This window comes from Sphaeramia orbicularis, chromosome 17 (assembly GCF_902148855.1).
Source record: "Sphaeramia orbicularis chromosome 17, fSphaOr1.1, whole genome shotgun sequence".
Taxonomy (NCBI): domain Eukaryota; kingdom Metazoa; phylum Chordata; class Actinopteri; order Kurtiformes; family Apogonidae; genus Sphaeramia; species Sphaeramia orbicularis.
Genome location: NC_043973.1, coordinates 18,649,666 through 18,675,660, shown reverse-complemented (window position 1 = coordinate 18,675,660; position 25,995 = coordinate 18,649,666). Strand labels below are relative to the sequence as shown.

The window sequence follows — 25,995 nt, the reverse complement described above, 5'->3', positions numbered from 1 at the left end:
TTCCCGTAAAGTTGCTAACAAACAAACAAACACTAAAACAAACAAACACACAAAGCAAAGTGATCACAATACCTCCTGGCAGAGGTAATAAAACGCAATAACAACAATTCAACCATGATGGCATCAAGAAAAACAGTGACATTCCTCCTTCACTGCATTTGTTGTTGACGGCAAACAAAAAATTATTTGCATTTACGCCGTTTGAAACACAGAAAAGATTTTTTTTGTAAATATTTCATGATAATAGTTGGCACCGTGTAAAATTTTAAGGGTGTCCAAAAAGTGTTTTCCACCACTGTATGCTAGATAAGAGATAAAAATGACATACAACCCCTCTTCAGACTAAGCTTATAGTTGAACATGCTGATTCTAGGCACTAAACATCCCTGTAACATAACATCAGCTGCACTGTATGTAATGCTCTTCTTTTGTTCTTGGATATAAAAATATGCAAAAGCATTATAATAATCGGTGAAAACAAGATGTTTCCCAGAGTTATCCGTACACTGAATTATCATATCCTGCTAAAGCCTTCATCAATTTTGTGTGACTTCTTTGTTATTTCAACTTTTAACAGGGGCTGAACTAGATAATGTAGTTGTAAAATCATTAACCCACAGTAGTTTAAAGGTATGAATGCATAATAATGCTATGATGAATTCATAAGTCCTTTATACACATGCTATAATCATATTTATTGCTTGTGTTTAAAGGTCAGAAAGGCTTTGCAGCTCTGAAAGACTCTTTAGCATAAAGCTTTGATATGTCTCGCTCCTCCTCGCCTACCAATTCACAATCCAGTTCAGTCTGCTGTTGTGAATGTGTTTCTCAGGAGAATTGATGTTAAATTGTGTAGGTTTAGCCAGAGCTGCCAGGTGTCCACCTACACAAACACACTGGGTTGTGAATTGCTTTCACTACCCACATTCAGAGATTCTCATTCACACTGAGGATAAATATAACTCCTGGATAATGAAAAATAACAGCTGACAACAGAACCGACGGGTATAAGTCTCTAAATCTGTCATGTTCTGAAGTGATTTTACTCCTTTGACACATGAAAACTTGTACTATCCAAGTTCAAGGTTTCAGGTTTGTGGTAATTTCAATAAGATCAACTTCCAAATGCATACAAAGGCTCGTGTGCTTATGTGAAGTTCGTGCTGGAGTTTGTGTTGTTCTGGGAGCTAATCATTTGTTGACACCAACAGACATCAGCCTAGTGTTTAACACTTTTCCAGCTCTCATGGAGCAGAAGGACCACCCAAATCCTCTACAAGTCAATGTACCATCTGTTACTGTGGATGAAGGATGAACTGAGATAGGGGTTAGTGTAAAAATGGAAGTTTCTAACTCCAGTACACGACTAGTTCCCAGCACAAAACAAACTCATGATTTCACATATTAATCCTTGAAGGAAAACCAAGATTAGACACAAAACAAGTGTAGCACCAACAGTTTAAAGGGGTTATATGTAGTATTTATATTCCAAACTGTTAAGAGCAGGGGACAGTCACATACTCAAACATGTTTATGATTACCCAAACCATCCATTCATCCATCCATCCATTTTCTACCGCTTATCCGGGGCTGGATCACGGAGGTACCAGTCTAAGCAGAGATGCCCAGACTTCCCTCTCCCCAGACACTTCCTCTAGCTCAGGAGCGTCAAACTCATTTTAGTTCAGGGGCCACATTCAGCCCAACTTGATTTTAAGTGGGCCGGACCAGTAAAATAATAACAGTGAAAAAAATAAAATTATATTATGATCAGGTTTACATCTAAAAAGTTTCCTTAAAAATCTGAATAACATGAACAACTTGAATTGTCTTAAGAAAAACGAGTGCAATTTTAACAATATTATGCCTCGGTTTATCAGTTTATCATTTACACATGCGTATTACAATCTCACAAAACATTTAGCAACAGGCAGAATATTGGTATATTGGTAAAATTGCATTTACTGTTCTTAAGACATTTCCTTATGTTCATATTTGTTCAGGTTATTCACTTTTTTTTTTGTAAAAGGATAGTTTGGTATTGTAAACATTTTCATGTAATTCTAATTCTTTACACCAAAAAAAAAAAAAAAACAAAGGGAAAATTTGGGGTTGTTATTATTTACAGGTTATTCTGATAATATTTTACTGGTCTGACCCAGTTGAAATCTAATTAGACTATGTGTCTGTATGTAGAACCTGAATTAAAATGATTTTGACACCTCTGATTGTTAATATCTTCAGTGTAATTTTTGCATTTCACAAATTCATCCCATGGGCCAGATTGGACCCTTTGGCGGGCCAGATTTGGCCCCCGGGCCGCATGTTTGACACCTGAGCTCTAGCTCTTCCAGGACCCAAACTAGCAACAAGTCAATATTGCGTATCCACATACTGTATCACTCAATGAATAAACGATAAGGCTTATTCTTTACACACATCTGTAATATGGAATCATCAAGTTTTCTCTTTCAAATATCACACTCATAGCTGGTTACTTTGACAGGTGTGCAAAATAACACTGTGTCTTACAATCTTCATGTAGGTTACTGAATCAGCTGATAGTTTACATTAGAGCTCTGTTAGCTTAGCTCTGCTTTTAGACAGAAAACAGTCACAACAAAACCACAAATCACATCAGTTTTCTGTTTCGTTTGTGCTGTCAATACCTGCATTAAAGATGTGTTTAGAATCAAACAAACAAGGTCAGTACTATTATAATTTAGTCTGAACTGTGGATCAATAAACGGCCAACTTAGCACAGCTAGTAGCTTTATACCATCACAAGCTTTGTAATCAAACTAACCTGTGTTGAACAAATGCTGTAATTTCAGCATCAAACTCCATTCTTTCATTTACAGCTGTGTCCAGTCGTGAAAACAATAACAGTGCTTCTAGATTTTATAACTTTGTCGCTTTTTTTGAGTAAAAGTTGTTTCTTAAGCTGTGTTTCCACTACGTGGTACCGTCTGAAGTCGACTTGACTCAACTCGGCCTTTGTGCATTTCCATTACATAAAACAACCTGGAATCTGGTACCCGGTACTATTTTTTTTAGCACTTGTTCGGCCGAGGTTCCAAAACAGGTGAAGGGATCCTAAAATGTGACATGTAAACACTGCAGACCACTGACTGGTCAGAGAGTTGTTTCTGTGCCATTGTGTCATCAATGCACGACCCGCCATTTTAAAAAAAAAAAACAGATTTGGAAGTTTACAGTAAATATACCGGTAGGCTAATCCATGATGACACGCTGCAAAATGACACTGTGGTAGGTCGAGAAGGTTCAGACATTTCTGAAAAGATTCAGCATGAGCTTGACGGGGCAACACGCAACGAGCGAGTTTATCAGCAACTCTCTGAGCAGAATTCACAGAAGTTCACACAGCATCGTTATAATGACCAGGTACTCTAAAGTTGGTAGTATCCTGTGATGGAAAAGGCCTCCAGGAATAGTACCTGATATCCAAGTCGAGTCAAGTCAAGCTGGTACCACGTAGTGGAAACACGGGTTTAGTGGTTCTCAAAGGCCCTGTGGTGTTAGTTTTTTCTCACCATTGGAAACCAGCAGAGTGACTCACTACTCCGTCTAGTGGTCACATTAATCCATCGGACCGTCAGTATGGATATCCTCAATGCATATCTTTGTGATCCAATACCTTGGCATCTGTGGTATAATCTCAGCATTTTTTGTTCTAAACATTCTAATTATACTTTTAGGTCATATTTGAGTATTTTAAGGTAGAAATACTGCATATAGCTCCTTTAATGAAACATTTTAACATCCAGAAACATGAGTATTGGATCCAAACACTAGGACGAAAATCTAATCTTATAAAAACAGTAACCTTACACTATTGTATTAATTTATACTCTTATTTTAAACACAGACCATAGATCATCCTCAAAATATGAGTCTTGCCCTAAATATGTTCTAAATTTTAACCTCAGAGTAGGATATTAACCAGTATCTGATACACAGTAGTCACAGACAGGCAGATCTGAATTTAGGTTCAAAGTTTAGCTATGTTTAAGAGAAGCTGAATATTAAAGAGTGTGTGAACGCAGGATAATATACCTTCAGCTATTTTTGGCCCTTAAACAGTACAAAGGATGGAGTGCAAGTGGGAAATTAAAAGGAAACGATAAAAAGAGACATGGAGCAGAACAGTGTTACGATAGGTTAGATGTAGTCTTTTGTTTCTGCTGCACAGTTAAACCAACACGATGTTAAAATATTTAAGCATTTTAGCTTTTCGGTCTTACCTCAGCCATGTAATATTTGCAATCTGAGACTAATAGAGCAGTCAAGCAGTGTCATTTGATATTTGGTTTTATTCTAATGTAAACTTTCATGTGAATACCAACGGTAAAATCAACCTGGACTCAAAAACTCACAAGTATTTGATGCAAGGTTATCTGTAATTGCAAAAGATGAGATAGCAGACACTGCTAAATAAACAAATTACAGCCTACAAACTGCTAACAGATTTGACTCTTAAAGGTTGGAACAAGCGTGTGGACTATGAGCCAGGAACTGGAAGCAAGCAGCTGTTTCCCAAGATGCACTTGGAAATGTGTGGAGGCCCCCTGTCTGGTGTGAAGGCGATGGTGGAGCTACAGACCAATCACATTGGGAAAGGCTGCGACCGTGAAACGTACTCTGAAAAGTCTCTGCAAAAACTCTGCGGTAAGTAGAGCAATAAAAAAAAAAACATCGGTCTAGAGAATAAGAAAAATATTGATGAAATGAAATGCTTTATTAAAAATATGAACCGCTATTAAGGCATAGAGGGGTATGAGAGAGCAAAGGGTAGTAATAATAAGACAGAACAAAAGGAAAATTTAATTTTTAGAAGAAATTACCCTATGACGCCTTAAGCTTTGCAGTATATTAATATGCATATGCTTGTGCACCATTGGAATCTTGAAGGTTAGTGTGACTTTAAGTTTGTGTTTAACTGCCAGTACAAACCTTTAGCTATATTTACCATACAATTAAACATTGTTTTACTCTTACAGAGTATTCTAATTAATTTACAGCCTTTAATTGTGTGAAATTGTCACTCAAGATATAGACTAACAAATCTTAATCTGTTTTCACAATTAAAAGTATTATAAATAGTATTCATATTCCAGACTATCAACATCAGGGGGAAGTTATGTAACAGAACACAAGCACAGTTGACAAATCACTTATAAGTTAATGTTACGTATCGACAAACAGTATCACTCACTTAATAAAGTCTGAAAGTAACTGTTTACACACATCCATATGAAAGTATCATCAGATTTTCTCCTTCACATGCAAACTCAAACAATGGACTAAAAAAACACAGCATCGTATAATCTTTACGTGCTGCGTCAGCTGATAGTTTACATTATAGCTCAGTTAGCTTAACTCCGTTTATAGGCAGAAAACAGTTAAAACCACAAATCACCTCTGATTTCATCCAAAAAGATCAGAACTGTGGATCAACGAACGAAGCTAATAATATCACATAATAACTTTATACCTTCATAAGCCTCATAATCAAACTCATGTAGAAGAAACACTGAGATTTCAAACTCCATTCTCACGCATGTGCAGTTTGTTAAGTTTATACCAAACAGCTCAGTAATAAAGAAGTTCCAATACTAAGATTTAATGAATCATGATGGAAAAAAGAAGCAGTTTTGTTTTTGGTGCCGCCATCCTGGCATTGTCATATTTTCTGACTGACACCTCCAGGTGCAGCTTCAGGCAGCACTGACCTCCTTCCTGCCCCGAGCCCTTCCACAAACTGGACGGCGTCTCTGCTGACTGACAGCGGGCGAGACAGTGACCTCATCTACAGATTTGATGGACGTCAGGCCGCTAATGTTCCTGATCACGTGGTTCCCCAAAACCTGACCGACCAGTTCACCATCGCGACGTGGATGAAACATGGGCCCAGTCCAGGACTCAGAGCAGAGAAGGAAACTTTAATCTGTAACTCTGACAAGACAGGTGACGAAACAATTTCACACATGCCCACTTACAAGCATGAAAATGTAAAACGTAGAAATATTATTAATATTCACATGTGACCTTTAGTTTTACATTTTACAAAATGATTTCTTGGATGTTAATGCCTTAGGTGACAGTCATGAGAGGAAAGAGGGAGACACAAAGTTTAACCCTATGACCACCAATGTGTCTCAGTTATTATTACCCTGCCCCCCCAAAGGGAAGGCAAGGTTTTTGGCTCGGTTTGTTTGTTTCTTTGTTTGTTTGTTAACACTTTAGCCACAAAACTATTGGGTGAATTCACACAAAATTGGGTTTATAGATTGCCAGTGAACCAGAATAGATGTCATTACATTTTGGGAAAAGTAGGTCAAAGTTAAAATTTTTTATGAATTTTTTTAAATCTTTTTTTTCCCCATTTGCTTATAATGACTGAAATTTCAAATGTCTATAAAAACATAAATTTTGTTTCAGTTTACTTCATACTTGGCACATATATAGAGGCAGTTGATATTCTGACATCAGCTGGATCGATGCCAAAATAAACTACCATATGTGCAAGGGACAGGGTTTATTGTGCCTGGCACCACTTGTTTTTTAATGTAGCAGACAAGTTTTGCTCCCACAGTACTTTAAAATAACTTTATTTTCATGTAACCTTTTTTGCATTTTCAGCCTAATGCAAAAGAAGCTGATCTTTGTTGAGATATAACACAATCAAATATCAAAATTTTCTCCTCAGTGACCTCAGACCAGTATATCTGTATGTGCAGGCAGAGAAATAAGGATCCAACTGTTTTATGCCGTTTATTTCCAAAACTTGTTCAAATCCTACATCCATCCTAGACTCTGGGCAATAAAGAGTCAGTGTAATACTCTGAATTGCTTTATCCAATCTGAGTTACAGGCAAGAATACAAGTAGATTTGTCACATGTTTTATAGAGCAGCCTTTAATATTTGTCTGCATTATCCACATTGGTATGGCAATGCTCATTGTGCAACCTTTTAGTCATAAATATTACTTACTGCATATCTCTCATAAGCAGCTCTACAGGAAAGATATCAAAGTTAAGGTGCCCTTTGACTAAAGCAAAACCATTCACACTTTGATTTCCTAGATGCCTATGTAATGTACTCGGATCATAGAGATCCTTTCAGAATAATAAGGTAAACCCAGACCAAAGCTCTCCATGGATCCTAAAAATACTGAACTTTTGTGTTCTTCAAGTCTAATCTGAGCTGTCTGAACACTGTAATTAAGCATGCCATCTGCATGTTTCACACGTTCACAATGGCCTCACAGATGGCTTATTAGCTTAGGAAATGTGTCGTCTGATTTTGTAATTCAAAACCGCAGGGTAGTTGATGTCTTTTTTATTTACAACTTTCTGACTACGATATACAGAATGGTGTGTGATGGCTTGGTGTTGTGCCCTGTCCACACTAATATGGATCATTTTCTGAGATGGTATATTCTTCTGTCCAAACAACCTTCATCTTACAAAATCTCTCTGTTCATATGTCAATGCAAAAACAGCTACAAACCAGTCAAAACACTTAGATCACAGGTGTCAAACATGGGGCCCGGGGGCCAAATCCGGCCCGCCAAAGGGTTCAGTCTGGCCCCTGGGATGAATTTGTGAAATGCAAAAATTACACTGAAGATATTAACAATCCTTTTAGTTCAGGTTCCACATTCAGACCAATTCAATCTCGAGTGGGTCAAATCAGTAAAATACTACCATAATAACCTATAAATACTCACAACTCCAAATTTTTCTCTTTGTAAATGTAAATATTTTCATGTATTTACACTAAAACAAAGTATAATTTTGCAAAAAATGTTAATAACCTGAACAAAAATATGAACAACCTGAGATGTCTTAAGAGAAGTAAGTACAATTTTACCAATATTCTACCTGTTACTAAATGTTTTGTGTATCTGTAGATCCACTGTGATCTGTAAGTTATAATGTACATGTGTAAATGATAAACTGAGGCAGAATACTGTTAAAATTATACTTATTTTTTCAGTTTGTTCATGTTATTCACATCGTTTGAAAGGATAGTTTGTAGATGTAAACCTTTTCCTGATGTAAATTTGCTTTTTTCGCTCTTAAACATAGAGAAAAGTTTGGCATTGGCAATATTTATATATTATTATTTCACTGGTCCGGCCCACTTCAGATCAAATTTAGCTGAATGTGGCCCCTGAACTAAAATGAGTTTGACATCCCTGACTTAGATAAACCATTGTTTCTAATGGACTTAAAGGGGTCCTATTTTGCTAAATCCACTTGTATTAGTCTTTGGTACATTTATTGTGTATCTGGGGACCCTAACAGTTCAAAAACTTTGAATTTGATTTGATTCAACTTTATTGTCATTGCACATCTCACAAGTACAAAGCAATGAAATGCAGTTTGCATCCAGAAGTGCTTAAGCAGTGATTAAATATGATATGCTATAGATTAAATTAGCATATGATACCGTATTTTACATATTATACAGTGTATACAGGGAGTGTGGTATGAATGCTAAATTGTATTCGTCTGCCTCAATGTCTATTATGTACAGTTGTGCCTCCAGGTGCTGCAAAGCTATCTTTATATTCATTTTGGCAAAAATCAAGTGGATTTCTACAACTCGTTTTAATTCCTGCTTAATTTGTTACATCTATGTTTATGTTTATGTTTACGCATTTGGCAGACGCTTTTTTCCAAAGCGACTTACAGGGGAAAACCAATTAAATCACTCAATCAATCAAATTTTATTTATATAGCGCCAGATCACAAAAAAGTTATCTCTTGACATTTTATATATAGAGTTGGTCAAAACCAGACTCTAAGTCAATTCTACAGAAACCCAACAGAATCCTCCTGGAGCAAACACTTGTGACTGGTGACAGTGGCGAGGAAAAACTTCCCTTTAACAGGCAGAAACCTCGAGCAGACCCAGACTCCTGGAGGATGGCCGTCTGCCTTGACCAGTTGGGGTTAAAGAGAGAGAGTAGAGAAGGGGAAAAAGAGAGAGCAATAGAGATAGGGACTGGGGGAGAGGGGGAGAAGGGGGGAGTAGGGGGAGACACATGGAGGCGGTTGAGGATAAGTGAGTGGTGATGATGAGGGCAGGGAAGAGGCCGGACCACCGCAGCAGGTCCAGAGATAATCGTGAAATAATCTGTGGTTGTCCTGGGAAAAACCTTATTAGAATTTTTAAAATGGAATGTTTGAAAGTGCTAGGACAGGAGGTGCTCTCGGAAGAGCTGGGTCTTCAGGAGCTTCTTGAAGATAGGCAGGGATGACTCTGTTCTTGTAGCACTTGGTAGAGCGTTCCACCAACGTGGAACGACCCATGAAAAGAGCCTGGATTGTCTTGTACAAGGTCTGGGGACCACCAGACTACGTTCCCCAGACGAGCGGAGTGGTCGTGGGGCGACATAAGCTTTTATTAGTGCACCTAAGTAGACAGGAGCAGACCCACGGAGAATTTTGTAGGCTAGGATTAAACTATTTATGGCTAGGCTAGGATCTATAACTATTTATGTCATAACATTTGCACATACAAGGTCAAGACTTCCAACGAACATTTCTCAGAGTACGACATAATTATTTATCAGCAGCAGCGGTTGTAGTAAAAACTGAAAATATGTCCAAATTTTGAGCTGATTACCTAAAATTTTCAGTTGTTGGTTGTATTAATGAACACAAGTGGCTAAATGGGACAGAAAGCATGGTCAACAACCTGGAGGGGGTGGGGCGTGAAGTGGTTCATTTGCATTTAAAGGGCCAGCGCTCAAAACGACCTTTTTGGTGTCATTACTCAGAAATAGGGTTGAAGATGGACCTGTGGAGTTGAATTAATGAAGAATTCAGACCCAAGTAGACCACAGGGAAATGTTTTAAAATGCATAATTCCATTTAGAAAAGCAAAATATCACTCCTTTAAAACTGTGGACGCTATGGATAATACTGGACATAGCAGAGGCTTTAGTCTGTCATTAGGGCAAGCAGCAACAACAACTTTATTATAAACTTAAGTTACTTGAACTGTTGTTTCAGGTTGACAAAGTATATCCTCTACATGAGGGGTGTCAAACTCATTTCGATTCAGGGGCCACATTTAGCCTACGTTGATCTGAAACGGGCCAGACCAGTAAAATAATGACATAACAACCTACAGATAATGACAACTCCAAGTTTTTGTCTTTGTTTTAGTACAAAGCCTCTCCATTAAACTATGAAAATATTTACATTTTACAAAAAAGATGTGAATAACCTGAAAAACTGACATTTCTTTGGAAAAATTAGTGCAATTTCAATATTGTGCCTCGACTTATTATTTATACGTGTCTATTACACACAATGTTACACAAACATTTGGTAACAGGCAGAATATTATTCAGATTTTGGAGTTTGGAACTAAAATTAAAAAAATTCTACAACATTACATCACAAGTTACAGATGACAGTGGATCTATAAATGCACAAAACCTTTAGTGACAGGTGTAATATTGTTAAAATTGTACATTTCAGTTCATTCATATTTGTTTTTATTTATGTATTCACGTGAATTTTATTGTGAAAGGATAGTTTATAAATGTAAATGTTATTAAATGTCTTTTTTTTCACTTAATTTTTTCACAATTTTTCAAGACAAAAATTCATAGTTATCATTATTTATAAGTTACTATGTTATTATTTTACTGGAGATCACACTGGTCTTTATGTGGAACCTTTATTGTTAATATCTTCAGTGTAATTTTTGCACTTTCATCCCATGGCCCAGATTGGAACCTTTGGCGGGCCAGATTTGGCCCCTGGGCCACATGTTTGACACCCCTGCTCTACATGATGTGAGTTACATAACGCCATAGATTTGGTCCAGTCCATCTTCCAAAGGTATCCATTCTGACCTTGATCTACTTCGAGTCATGCACTGATTTTTATTATTAGCTTATTATTATTATTATTAGCTTATTGTTGTCATGCGGCATCCGTCGTCGTCGTCTGTCATCTGTTACAAACTTTCAATTGTCTTCTTCTCCAAAACTACAATTCCGATTGACTTCAGACTTGGTATACAGCTTCTTTATGATCATGTCAACAAATGTTAGTGAAATTATTTGGATCCGGATCTGATTCTGGATTTGGTGTGACTTTGAAAAATTTTCCCATTATAACAGATAGGAAGTGGATTGATACAATAAATCAGTAAGTATCAATGATATCAAGTTGGAATTTAAATTTTTTACAGATCTGATTGAAATATGACCAAAACATGGGCTATTTCTGTAATATAATAAATACACAGAACTGGGTGATAATAAATGGCATCTGGATACATTTCCCAAAGCTTTTAATTTGGCCGGTAAGCTACAGGGCCATTGGTCCTATTTTTTTCACCTGAGTTTGATGTTTCAGGTGCATATTCATTATACAAACCAATAATAGACGTATACAAATTGAAGTGTGATGCCATCATTTTCCAGTATCTCCATTTTCTCTGTACACATGGATACACATGAACTGGAGTTTTAAATTTTCACTTTGGAAATTGTTTCTAAAAATCTCAGTTTCTTATTGCCCAAATGTAGAGAAAAATAGAATAATCTGCATTAGTATGGACATGGTACGTATGGTATAGTATGGGGCATAAGAAATCCACATGTAGTCAGCCCTGTGATTCTCCTATCTGAGCGAGATGATTATAAAAGTAACATTCAATTATCTGTTTCCATTATTTCCTTTTGCAGAAATGAACCGCCACCATTATTCTCTGTATGTTCACAACTGCCGCTTGGTGTTCCTGCTCAGAAGAGACTTCACTCAGGTCGACACTTTCAGACCTGCAGAGTTTCACTGGAAACTGGAGCAGGTGAGAAGTGTGTGTTTGCATATGTGTACTTCTTTGTCCTATTTGAGTGCAAGCGTGGAATCTGGGTGATTTTCTACAGCAGGTGAAGGGCCATCAGTATTTGCGTAGTGGAGGAGAGGCTCTCCATTCTAATTACCGGAGGCCCTCCATCACTTTCTTCTGCTCGCTACAAGAGATAAGAGGGTTGAAGAAACACACACACACACACATATCCAGAGTAGAAAGTCTGTTTAGTTATGGGTAATAGCTCACCCAGCAGCAGATCTCTATTATCTGTCATGCTTCTGAGGAGTTGTAGAACTAATTTGCAGTGAAACCAACTTCAGTGCAGCGGAAACCCTTTGAGAGAAAAGGTTGCATCATATCAAGTTGCTTCAGTAAAGTATACAGTAAAATTGTTTTTCTTGCTGAATGTTGCAGAGTCTTCCATTTCCGAAATGATAATGCGGTTGCAAATGAGCTTACCTTACATAAACTCTGAGTTCAACCAAACTGAATACATAAAGATTAGAGGTGTGAATCTTCACTGCCTTAATGTTTCGATTCTATTATGATGTACAGATTCATCACATCTTAATCTAATGCCTTTTCAGTCAGTTATATTAGCACAAGTATCTCCATCACTGAAGTCAATGGGATGTGTATCTCAATGCACTGCCAGCAGTCTGATCCATTAAGATTGAAGATACTATACATTTATAACAACTACCAGTGCTGTACAATGTGATTCACCTCTAGTGCAATCAAGTACATTTTGATTAGATGTCACTCAACACAATGCAACTTGATGCAAAGTATATGATGCTGTGCAACCCAATCTACTTGATAAATCTGTCGTCATGATGCCGTAAAAGTTATTTCTGGATTCAAATGGTCAACAAGAGTAGAACCTGTATATTCTTTTACTGTCTTTTCTCTCTTTAGTGAAGCACCAGCTAGGGTTAAATTCAATTATTTAAGCCAAATATAGTTAATGTAACTCTCCATAGTCAGAGTTTTACCTGCTGTACATCATGGTCTGCAGGGACTCGTTTAGGAGATGGACACATCAGATTTACAACTGAATAAAATGATGAAATTAATCTGAATAAAACATGCTAGTCAAAGGATGTATTTTTTTTTAGTGTCTTAAATACTGTCTGTCCGTTTGCCTTGGTGCATCACTTTACTGAATGAGAATATGTCGACGTAAATTGTTACTTTATTTAACTTGTCCTCATCTGGACAACACAAATACAACAAGACACAAAATATGAAGATGTGAAACACCTCAGAGGTCATACTCTATATCAGGGGAACCTGTAAAGATTTGGTTTGTCAGACACACTGGGAAAGAGTGTTCATTCGCTAACTTTATTTCTTTTTTTTTTTTTTCTTTTTTTTTTTAATGGGCTCAGCTGGCTGACAGGCAGCTGTCTTTACCGATAAGGCAGCAGCCGACACCAACTGTACTCCCAGTCATCATTGCCCATTTTTCTGACACCTTTGCTTGTGTATCCTCTTTTATTTGGACATTTTACCAGGGAGTATCTCACACTACTTTTTTTTTTTTCTCCTACTTGTCTTGTCCAGCGTCCCAACAGCAGAATGGTAGTCTGGTTCCTTTTGGTGCTGAACAAATTTGCTTTGCCAAGGGTAACTTCACAAAGTATATGAAGCGCCCTTTGATATTCTACTGTGTTTATTATGAGTTTAGTTGAACCACATTTCGATGCCGGACCTGACATGGGGGGTGGGGGTGGGGGGGTAGAAGAAGGGGAGAGAACAAGAGAGAAGAAGGTGGAGAAGACCCTCACAAGTATCAACAATACAAACAGCAACAGCCATGGAGACAATTATAATGGTGACAATAACTACAACCAGAACTGAGTAAACTGGGTAGAAGAAAGAGAAAAACAAAACAAAACAAACAAAACTACAAAAAAAAAAACAAAAAAAAAAAACAAAAAACAATGAGATACATAAGACCTATGAAATGAAGAATATAAGAAAGCATGAACAAAATGTCGTATACTACATTCGCACAAATAATACCTATAACAAATAATACCAGAAACAAATCCACACAACATCAGTTGTTCACATTCATCTGCTGTGACAGAGTGAACCAGGCAACAGACTGAGGTGAAGAACACAGACATGCAACCACAACCGCACTCCTTCCAAAGATCAGGGACCGACCAAGAGGGCCCCAAGACCCGGCCATTCGCTAACTTTAGCTCGAGCCAAACTTTTTCTTTTTTTTTTCATTCATATAAAAATTTTAACTTTTCTTATGGCTTAGTCCACTTCCTTGGGTGTTTGTCATCACATGGAAAGTAACAGAATGACAACTGGATGTGCTTTGTGGACTCAGGGACACAACACAACAGCATATTGACAGTGTACTGTGGCGTTTCAGTCAGGGCCTTCAGTAAGCAATATTAAACCACACACACTTATCTTCCACACCTCTGTACAGTAAACACACTCATATACAAATAATGTTCAGAGCACAATGTGCACGACACAGTACTCCTTAAACAATAAAGCACTCACCCATCACATATAAAGTCCATGCATTTGTCTTTTCTGACAAAATGTTCAATAACATTCTAATGTAGTTTTCCTTATTGCTTCAGTTGATCCAGTCATTCTTTCTCAGTAGAGAAAGATGTCAGAGAAGACAGGCTTGTTTGTCCAGTTGTGTTTCTTGCATAAGTTTTAATCTGTTTGTGAGCTGCAAACGACCGCTCCACAGAGGCTGTAGATGTTAGGATTATTAGGATCAGGCATGTGAGTGCATAAAGCTCTAGCATATCGTCTACAAGGCCAGTCCTCCTCAGGAAAATCAGATCACTTATCCTTTTGCTGTGAAAGTTTGACATGTTGTTCATGACTTTTAACTCAGATTTGAGTTTGTTCAGGTCAAACTGTGCTGTATTTCTCCTTCAAACTCTGGAGCTCTGCCACTGGAAAGGTCTGCTTTAATTTGTCAAACTGTTCAGAATCCAGCGATCCAACAAACATCAGTCTTTGGTGATTTTCAAATCTGTTCCTAACTTGTGCAAGTATGTTGTTGATCACAGCCGTGTGAAGCTCTCAATCAGTCTTGTCAAACATATCACTGAATGTAACTTGCTCCCTTTCAAGACAAAAATCTGTAATTCTGGTCAGACTAAGCTTTATGTCTAAAGTCTTGCTTTGTAGAATCCCAAAGAGTGCACCAGCAACATCAAAAATGTCTGTATAGATGATGCAAAGTGTACAGTTTCCCAGTCAAAATTTCAATCTCAGGTATGTGCTGGAAAAGCTCAACTGGCTCCACTTGTCTGTTATGGACAGTGCAAACAAGCCTGGTTTTGAAATTACACATCAGTTGTATGCAGCAGCCATTTTTGACTAAAGTCATCTAGAAGAACAAAAAAATGCAGATAGTCCACTGAGATTTGTCAAAAGTATCTTGTATTCTTTAATTTTTGATGCTCCCTGGAACACCACCAGGTTCAAAGTGTGTGCATAACAATGCATAAAGAGGGCCTGAGGGACTTGGCCTTTTACAGGAGTCTGTACTCCATCTAGCCCCAACACCATTACAGCCGCCCATTCCTAGCACTGGGCCACTTGATTTACTCTTGTATTCTCCACTAGATCCAGAAAAAAAACTCTGTTATGTCATGAGCTGCGCTGTGTTACTGAAGATAGTTATCTCATCAAACATAACTGCCACAAAATCTGTTTAATCTCTTCTTTGATTTGATCATTCATGACTTCAAGCACTGCATTTCTTAGATTATGAGTTTTTCCTGATGTTCCTGTAAAAACTGTGGTTATGACAAGATGACTCCTCAAGTCTGCATCATACTTATGTAACAGCTTTAACAATTCTAAGTCACTGACTCTATTTAGTAAAACTCTGGATTCATTGTATCTTCTGAAAGATCATTCATGTTGTCCCAAAAAGAGGGTGCAGTCAATAAAACCCTTCAGGACGTCCTGGTTTCTTCTGACTCTCATTGTAAATTCTGATTTCACATTTCCTCTGCACGTTCAGCTATAAATCCATCTGACATCCACCAAATGTTTTCAGATACAACACTACATTATATATATGACACCCAGAGCCATGTGTTTCAGACCTGCTTTGGTGAAGCTGCTCAGGCTGAAAAAGCCAATGCAAACACAGCAAAACAGCTTGTTGTGCTCAGTGCTGTTAGCCACTCATAGCACTTGTTGTTACAATGTTTGAAATGGTGCATGAAACCTTTGCTGGCCTTTCTTTGTGAATGTAGTTCAGTTGAAATATCATTTTCAGCAGATCTGCAGTCTGGTGCAACGAGTAGCAATGGTGCATTGACTTCATGTTCAAAGTAATTTCATCACAAAATTTGGGGGTAGCACAGGGTACGTTGCTGGGCCCAGAGGGCATCCTGTCATTTGACATCAAAATTTAATTGGCTGATTATTGTAAAAGTACATGTGGTCTTTTAGTTAAAGGTTAGCAGTACAGGGTGAGGAAGGAAAATTTACAATATTTTGAGGCAGGGATTGAAAGACAGTGTATGACCAATTAGTTTATTGAAAGTCATGAGAATTTATTTGCCACAAGAAAATTGACATAATAGAAAATGTTTTTATTCTATGTGTCCTCCTTCTTTCTCAATAACTGCCTTCACACGCTTCCTGAAACTTGCGCAAGTGTTCCTCAAATATTCGGGTGACAACTTCTCCCATTCTTCTTTAATAGTATCTTCCAGACTTTCTCGTAATAGTTTTGCTCATAGTCATTCTCTTCTTTACATTATAAACAGTCTTTATGGACACTCCAACTATTTTTGAAATCTCCTTTGGTGTGACGAGTGCATTCAGCAAATCACACACTCTTTGACGTTTGCTTTCCTGATTACTCATATGGGCAAAAGTTTCTGAAAAGGTATGGATAATAGTGTTAGGTATGATTATGACATCAATATATGTTTGGTTTCAAAACAATTGACGTAGTGCCTGCTGAGAAAAAACAACTAAATGTTCATTGTAAATTTTGCTTCCCCACCCTGTATGTGTAGTGGGGCCCCAGTGAGCTGAAATCACTGTGAGGTGTTAGAGAGATTTTTTTGGATATAGGATATTTCAGTGAAATCCACAACAAAAGTAACCATGAGCAGTTTTGTGGACATTACACTAACAAGACAGTTATACACACTTAAATATTTTTTTATAGAGCTAGCAGAGAAGGCCTCAAGCCCCCCCACCCCACCCCCACTGCATACTGAATACACAGAAATAAACACAACCAAACCTAGAATCAGTCAATCATGTCATATCTTAATAAACAGACTGATTATCTGTTTCCTCTGGTTCTTCCTTTGCAGTACCACAGGTCAGAGTCCCATTCAAGATGGCTTTTTTTTAGTTCTAAAAAACTGTCAGCCTGTTCAAAAACATTTTACAAATGTCAAAAAAGCCTGGAGTGGATGTGTTCACAGCAGAGAAAATAACAACAGTGCTATGGATCGCATCATCAACTACCTGCGAGCATTTATACTCATAATACAGATCATTATTTATCTGCACCAAGCCATGTTACAACATCTGCTGTGTAGAAGAGGGCAGCGACTCTGAATCCAGGGATGTAACCTCAGCACACAAACACAGATCAACCTGGTGAGGTCCACTCATGTCGTCACAGTTCACTTAGAAAAACCAAGTTTTACTTGGTGCCTGTCGGGAACCAAATTTTTGGCTCCTGAACGCTCAGATTTTCGGTGTGAACATGTAGGCCGGTTCAAGATTAGGTGCAGGAACTGGCACCGGCACAGTTCTCTGTCAGTCTGAAAACAGCTTCACAGACTTTAATAGTAGCCTGAAGCATTACTAGTTCATAGAAGTCTAGGCTGTGACAGGAGTGCAGATGATAGGCACACTGGAGAAACAGTTTAAAGCAGCGATTCCCATTTTCAACTCGAGACCCAAAATACAAATTTAGGACCAAAGTTATTATCGTTAACGAAAACGAACGAAATGACGAAAACTAAAATTGAAAAAACATTTTCGTTAACTGAAATTAATAAAAACTCTAATTAAAAGGAAAAAAAATGATAACTAACTGAAACTGTATCGTGAGCTTACAAAACTAACTAAAACGTATAAAAATTATGGATACAGTTCCCTTCGTTTTCGTCTTTGTCAATGTCGGATTGATATGAAATTAATTTATTTCGCTCCAGCAGTTTTAGCTGGTGACACCATACGACACTTCACAGTCTGTCATGTCTGGTCACTGGTGGTTTCCAGTTGTCTTCTGGTCCTAACTCTACCTGGAACATACAGACTAAAGCTGGGACACAGCAGCACAGTCCTGTCTGGGGTTTACTGTAGTGATACATGGGTCGGTTTTTTGTTTTGTTTTTTTTTTTTTTTTGGCGTACCGTGTGTGTGCGCGTGAGTGACAGAGACAGAGCAGAACTAAAGGACAGAGTCAGTGTTGAACTAGCATCTAGGTTAAAATTGGAGAGTTTATCACCATGAAAAGGCCTTCCAAGCCCTGAACTGCACAGTTTAGAAGAGGAGAAAAGAGGAGGATGAAAACTAATCCAATTACAGAGGTATGGAACCTGTTAGAATGTTAAAAAAACGTTTGATGTTACTAGCTACAGCTAGCTGAACTGAAATGAAGCAAAGTTAGCTAATAATGGAACTGGAGATGATTAAGATATGAGAGATCTGCTAAGGTGTGGTTTACTGATGAGGAACTGGGTTATATATGTTTATAAGTGGTTTATATATGTTTCTGTCTGCTTTAACTGCTGGTTAGCTGGTTTATAATATGTTCCTATCTGCTTTAACTGCTGGTTAGCTGGTTTATAATATGTTCCTATCTGCTTTAACTGCTGGTTAGCTGGTTTATAATAGGTTCCTATCTGCTTTAACTGCTGGTTAGCTGGTTTATATGTTCCTATCTGCTTTAACTGCTGGTTAGCTGGTTTATATATGTTTCTATCTGCTTTAACTGCTGGTTAGCTGGTTATATATGTTTCTATCTGGTTTAACTGCTGGCTGCTTTGTGCATCTCCTCTCATGCTTTGCACATCTTCGCATTGTTTCACGTAAGTGACGTTGTGTATGGATTGCACCCCACCTCAACCTGCTATAGGGAATTTATACATTGTACGGTACATTGTGTCTCTGCTCAGTCCATGAGCCGCCCTAACCCGACCCCCAAATAAAGTGTCCAGGGTAACCCATATCCATGCCTCACTAATTTCTTTGAATAGGATGATGAGGAAGATAAAATATATGAAATAACTAAAACTAATACTAAAACTAAACTAAACTAAAACTAAGCATTCAGAAAAAAATGATAACTAATAAAAACTAACAAACCTGCTCTAAAAACTAATTAAAACTAACTGAATAAGAGAAAAAAAAAGTCAAAACTAATTAAAACTAAACTATAATTAAAAATCCAAAACTATTATAACCTTGTTTAGGACCCAAACTAAAAAAATTATGTCATGAATTGCCATACATCTACATTTTGCTGTGTCTTTCACTGTCTCTGTCTTACATCCTTTTTGTCTTGATACGTGTTTATAGCTTGTTAGCTAAGATAAGATCAGATCAGATCAGATAAGGAGTTCTAGTTTTACTTTCATTTACATAAATCACACTTTATTGATGTACAAATATTAGACATTGTGCAGCTTGATTTCATCCCAAGTTATATCTGATACACACTTTTTCAGTCAGAGCACTTGTATTTTATACTTTTATGCTGACACATCAATATGAGTTGCCGAATCTTTCTACCCCTGCTGCAAATGGTGACTTTTTGGGTCATTTAATAAAAGCAGTCAGGTAAATAGTGATGTGCTTTCAAAAATCCAAACAGCTGAACATCTCTTCAATACCTGCATCTGTGTGACTCACCTCAGTCAGTAAATACTACATCAACATTGCAAGCAGAGGTGTGAATATTCATCAGCCCCACAGTTCAATTTGATTATGAGGTTCACATCAGAATGTATGTTAAAGTGAATCATTTCTACAAATCTATGAAAGATATGATGCACAGATGCTTTTATCTAAATATAAGAATCCAAACGTGTATTATTCCAACAAACAGTACATTTGTCTGTGCTTTTTCCCTTTAAGACATTACAATGCAGGCTCAGACCAGCGTCCATAAGATGGCAGGATTAAAGGTCTTGCTCGGTGACACCTCAGCAATGTGGGGTCTTGATTGAAAATCATCCAACATAGCGCTGCCGTGTCACTGTTGCAGAGCTCATCAGGCAGTGACTAAACAAAACCCACAAAACCAAGTAGAATCCCTGGAGTCAAATGATTTTCATGATAAACCAGTAAACAGGAATCTCCCATGTTTCCACTTTCCATAGATTTTCCCCAGATGACTAATTATGTACAGTAGATGTAGTGCTAATCTCAGTGTCTCCCTTTGGGATACGCATACATGCACATATATCCAAATGCTGAAAATGCCTGATAATTAAGGCAGACCCTCAGGAGTTTTTGCTCACTTAGCAGATTATATCCGATTTGTTTTGGCATCTATGCACTGGTTCTGGTGTGTCTAACCTGCTGGCTTTTATTTGAGATGGTTAACTCCAAACTAGAATATCCTCCTGACACCCAGCAATGCAATTTGTCCTCTGTAGTAGACAAGAGTTTAACAGCTTTACTGTAAAATAAATAATTAACCCTTTCATGCATGAATTATGAGAACCTTAATCAAGATTTTTTTTTTCCTAAGTGTTTTTATTCCCCTTTAGGCATGAAAAAAAACAATGTGATTGATTTTTTTCAACTTATTTTTCATGGAGTTACAAAATCGTATTTAATTTTAGAAGCAAAGAAACATGTATTTACTAATATACTGTGTGGAAACTATGAGATAAAAACATTTTTAATGCTGCTAATCTGATGTTTTCTCAGATTTTAACAATACCTACATGGAGATAATATGCAAAAAAAAACAAAACAAAACAACTTTTTGTTTAAAAAAAAAAACACAAAACTGTTAATTACAGTTTAGTAACAATTAGCAATTTTTTTTTTACAGTCAAACATGTTACCGCAGATCAGGTTTATCTGGAACAGCAGATTTACAGTAATGGTATGAATTACAGTGTATAGGATGATACATAAGCATCCACTGTGTTGGCTGATATGGAACTAAAACAACAAAATCCATAAATATACAAGAGAACCCCTTTTGAACAGCTGTCCACTGTAGTGACCACTATGCATGAAAGGGTGAAAAAATATCCACTGAAAAGGACATTATATGATTTTTTTTTTTTTTTTAATGTATCTGTAGAAAGTGTTGCATCATGCTGTTTCCAATTAAGGTAATTATTTAATGTAAAATGGCCAAAATGTTTACTTACTGGGTCTCTGGGGGATATAAAATAACACAGAAATTGACAGAAAGCTAGATTTCCTGTGTGGAAGGAATGCATGAAGCCATAAAAGTATGTTTTCCGGCTGCTATCTCTGTTTCCTGCATGCACCTTCCAGCCTGCAAACGAAAAGCATTTTTCTCATGTGTACCTTCTAACCAGCAACGTGTTTGTTCTAGGTCAAAGGTAGATTGAAAAGTGTTTTTCTCAGCCCCTTGTTCTTTTCTCCAGAGGCTGAGTGAGGTGATGTGACAAAGAGAAGGGCAGCAAAGTAGCAGGCTGCAGGGTTTTCTGAGCAAACAACCTCCAGACACTGTTTTTTTCATCCCTTCTTCATCTCCTCTTATCTGTGTCTTTTTCTACTGCTGTTTTTCTCTCACACACATGCTGTATATAAAAGCTGTATGCAGAACAGTACATAGCAGAAATCCCACTTATTCCTTGAGTATGTGGTGCAGTCAAATAGAATATGTTATGAGCTACTCGCCAATGCAAATGACTTGAACAGACACTAGTGTTAAATATAAATGGAAACTTGTCTGAAGCACTGAAGGTTAATGAGAGAAAATGCGTCATATGAGACAGCTCTGTAGCTCTCTTTTGGAGCCCCAAGTAAAACCAAAACCTCTAATCAACAATCATTCAGTTAAATAATATATAATAGTAAATAATCTGACACCATCCAAAAATGAAAAGTATGTACAGTATGTTTTGTAAATGTTCACAATAGTGGAATTTTTGAAATAAAATACATATAGTAAAGTATTTTAAAAACAGAATAATAACATTAAATTAAATAACTGAAATTTTATAAACAGTGTAGGAGGTTATGTCTGCTGTTGTGACATTGAACTTAGCAAAGTAGATAAATCAGACACTTATAGAACTTTCTCTGACTAACCAGGACCAATGCTGTGGGGTGCTCCATGACCTTGACAAAACATATTTCTTCATCTTTGTGGAAGTCTGATGTAGATAAACAAGCAAAATAACATATTGTTAGCTGTGGCATTAAAAGGACTGTGAAAACATAACTCATACACACTAATGTGTTCAGGAGTTCATTGTGGCGATGCCACAGTAGAAGTGCACTGTACCAGACTGTACTGTATCTGGAGGACGAATGAGTTTTCTTATAACTGAAGAAAAGTACTCAGCTGTATTGAAGAGAGACTTCACTTTTTACAGGTCAGAGAGATGACTCTTTTATGTGATGTAATTTGATGCAAACAGAAGAGCAGGCTTGAAAACAGGCATTTATCCTCTGAATTTTTGTACATGGTTGCTCATAACGTTGGAATAATGTTGTTTTCAGTCACATTCCTCTTTTTTATTCCTATTTATACACATCAGTAATCACCTCTGACCTGGTACAATGAGTCCCAGCTACACTTTTTTTTATATCAAGAATGGATCGCATTGTCACAATCATTTCATGAAAAGTAGTAAAAAAGAATTTATTCCAACTTTATTGATGACTGTGTTCAAAATTTCAAAGATTAAATACCCTTTTTTGGGGCTGCTCTTCTGTTTGCATCAAGTTACATCACATAATGGAGTCATCTCTGTGACCTGTGAAAAAGTGAAGACATATTTATACCTCATCACTTAAGAAAGCTTGTTTAGGCATGTATATAGGTTACGTGACTGCATGCAACTTCATGAAAAAACACAGAAATAAGAATGAAACCTGCAAATTGCGCTCTTAAAGAGGCAGCGTTTACTAGTGATGGACCTAAAATAATGACAATATTAATGTGGTTTATTTTCTTTGCACGTTAGGTAATATATAACACTGCAATAAAATGTGTTATTCACTTATATTTATCAGAAGGCTAGATTATATTTCACTGTTTTTCACTCATGAACAGTGCACAGCCATCTTGAACTAATCTGACGACGTCTCTCAGTTGGTTTGTCTCTGCTGTTGCCTGTTCACCAGTAGAGTCACTGAAACAAACACATGATTATTGAGATAGTAGGTCACAACTCACATCATATATCAGTACAACATGCTCATGACATTACAGTTATACTACATTAAACATGATCATCATTAATGTGACAGGTCTGAGCTAGGGTGACCAGGTGCTTACGCGCCACATGTGGGACTAGGAGTGTGTTTGTGTGGGACTACGTTGGACTCTTAACCGTAATGCTGGAACAAAGTCTAGATTTTTAAACAATGTTCATCTTATTATCGATCTTATAAATATGAATAACAACAATTTGATTTGGTTGCACACGGCAAGGTTCTAATAGTTTTGGATTTTTCATTATAGTTTAGTTTTATTTAGTTTTGACTTTTTTTTTCTCTATTTCAGTTAGTTTTAATTAGTTTTTAGAGCAGGTTTGCTAGTTTTTATTAGTTTTCGTTATTTTCTAAATGCTTAGTTTTAGTTTAGTTTTAGTTTCTTTATATCTTTTCTCTTCTTCTCTGTCGTATTCAAATAAATCCCAGACAGGGCTCTGCTGCTTTCTCCCACTTTTAGTCTCCATGTTTCCAGGTAGAGTGGGGACCAGAAGACAACCGGAAACCACAAGTGACAAGAAGTGACGGACCGTTAAATATCATATGGTGCCAGCGGCTAAAATTGCTTGAGGGAAATTAATCGATTTTATATCAATCCGACATAGACAAAGACAAAAATGAAGGGAATTTTATCCATAATTTTTATACGTTTTAGTTAGTTTTGTAAACACACAATACAGTTTCAGTTAGTTATCGTTTTTTTCTTTTAATTCCAGTTTTTATTTGTATCAGTTAACGAAAATGTTTTTACAATTCTAGTTTTCGTCATTTCGTTAGTTTTCGTTAACGATAATAACCTTGGCACACAGTATGCATATTTCTGCTTATTTTTTTGCTTTTTTGCACAGGTTTCAACAGCTTTTTTTGCTTGTAAAAACAAAACAAAAAATCTACTTGTAAAAACTTCAAAAGAAACCTCAAGTTTAAAATATTGTAATTAAATACTTTTAGAAAATCAGCTTTTTTTTTTTTTATTTAAGTACATGTACTCAACCCTCAAAGGCAAACTAATCCATGCCAATAAAACAAAACGGCATAACTGACAACATTATAACAGCTGTTTCCACTTCCAGCCAACCTAAAATTACTTGGACCCAAAACCTTTGAGCATCCATACACAGAATAGTCAAACATTTAGCATTCTAACACAGTAATAAAAATAGACTAAGATAAAAAATAAAAACATCCTGTGGAATTTTGTTAAAAAATAAATATCCACATACTTAACAAAAGCATATTTTGTCTTCTCAAGTCTCTCAGTTCAAACTCCAAACTTAACAATAGGCAAAAGGGAATATGGATCAAATCTGACCAAACATCACATACATACAGTGCATCGCTTCAAGTCATACTCGCCTCCATGCGCGATGGAGAAATAAGTTTGACGTAGTTCACAGAATACCCTCTGTGAATCATTCCTCACTGCTTTCACCCATGTCTTTTCTGTAGTTGCATCTTCTTTTTTTTTTGCGTGGAGATTCCATAATTTCTGTCAATATTTGCATATGCCAGTGTCTGAGGCTTTTTCCTTTGTTTTTTGTGTGTCAGTGGGCGGAGGTCAGGAGGACACTGATGACAGGTTGATGGACTCCTGACCCCATGTGTATGTTGGTTGATTGACAGCGGACACAGCCAATGGTGATAGCGCTGTCACCGCTATAAAATGAAAGTCATGTTTGGAGAAAGACTGTCCTGCTCTTTGGAGAGCCAGATCCAATATAATGCGGGACATCGTCTCAATTTGCGGGACGTGGAAAATATGGTTATAATGCTGTGCAGTCCCGCACAAAGCAGGACACCTGGTCACCCTACTCTGAGCAGATCAGGTTCATGCTGTTTATGTGGCGTTAAACAAATGCAGCCTGTGGTTGAGCAGCACAGAAAAATCCTGAAAGAAGTATGAACTGTACCTGAGTGTAAAACAGTGAAATACAAGCTAGCTTTTGAATAAATCCAAGTAAATAAGTTTAATTGCAGTGCCACGTATTACCCCAGGTACAAAAAAATGAACCACAGTAACATTTATTGTTTCAGGTCCTCTTTAAAGGCTGATATATTAACAGTAGTTTGGAACCAGAAAAAGCTGATAATCCTCCACACCCCTTCACACAAGAAACATGGCAGTCAAAAAACATTACGCTTGTGTGAAATGTAATGTTCTTGTCTCTATTAGAAACATCATAACTGTTAAACTGAACATTTAAGGCAAAGAAAGAGATACTTAGATATATAAATCTGAGTCACTTAACATCAAGCTCAATGTAATGATCAATAAAAGTGGAATTGAACATCAAACTAAATGAAAATCTTTATCTTTTACATTATTAGTTTTGCTCATTCAGTGTTTCTATTTGCGAATCCTAGAATCAGCCGCTATTAACAGTAGTTTCTCTTAATCCTGATAGATTGTAAAACATCCCATCAGTGCCAGTTAATTGGCTGAACTAATTAGTTGGTCTGTCGCTAGTAGATTCTAATATGTTGGCACAGTGTGAAAAGTGTTCGCCTCAAACACGCCACCCGTTTTTCCTCAGGGCTAATTGGTTTGATGTGTTTTTTCTTGAAGTGTGGGCGTGCATCTCCTGCTGGACCTCAAATGGGTCATCTGAAAATACTGAGGTAACGTTTTTAACGAAAGGAAATCACGGTAACACTGATAATTCCCACCATAGGGATGTGTTCACTTGTTACCGATG

The 25,995-nt window shown here is 37.1% G+C and overlaps 1 protein-coding gene across 1 annotated transcript in view; it reads left to right on the top strand.

The window, feature by feature from the left end:
- Positions 1 to 25,995, top strand: part of clstn2a (calsyntenin 2a) — a 359,501-nt gene that overhangs the window by 271,969 nt on the left and 61,537 nt on the right. The window contains exons 7-9 of the mRNA XM_030160119.1: positions 4,504 to 4,689; positions 5,731 to 5,988; positions 11,745 to 11,866. Coding sequence (XP_030015979.1) covers positions 4,504 to 4,689; positions 5,731 to 5,988; positions 11,745 to 11,866 — 566 coding nt within the window. The remainder of the gene's footprint in view (positions 1 to 4,503; positions 4,690 to 5,730; positions 5,989 to 11,744; positions 11,867 to 25,995) is intronic.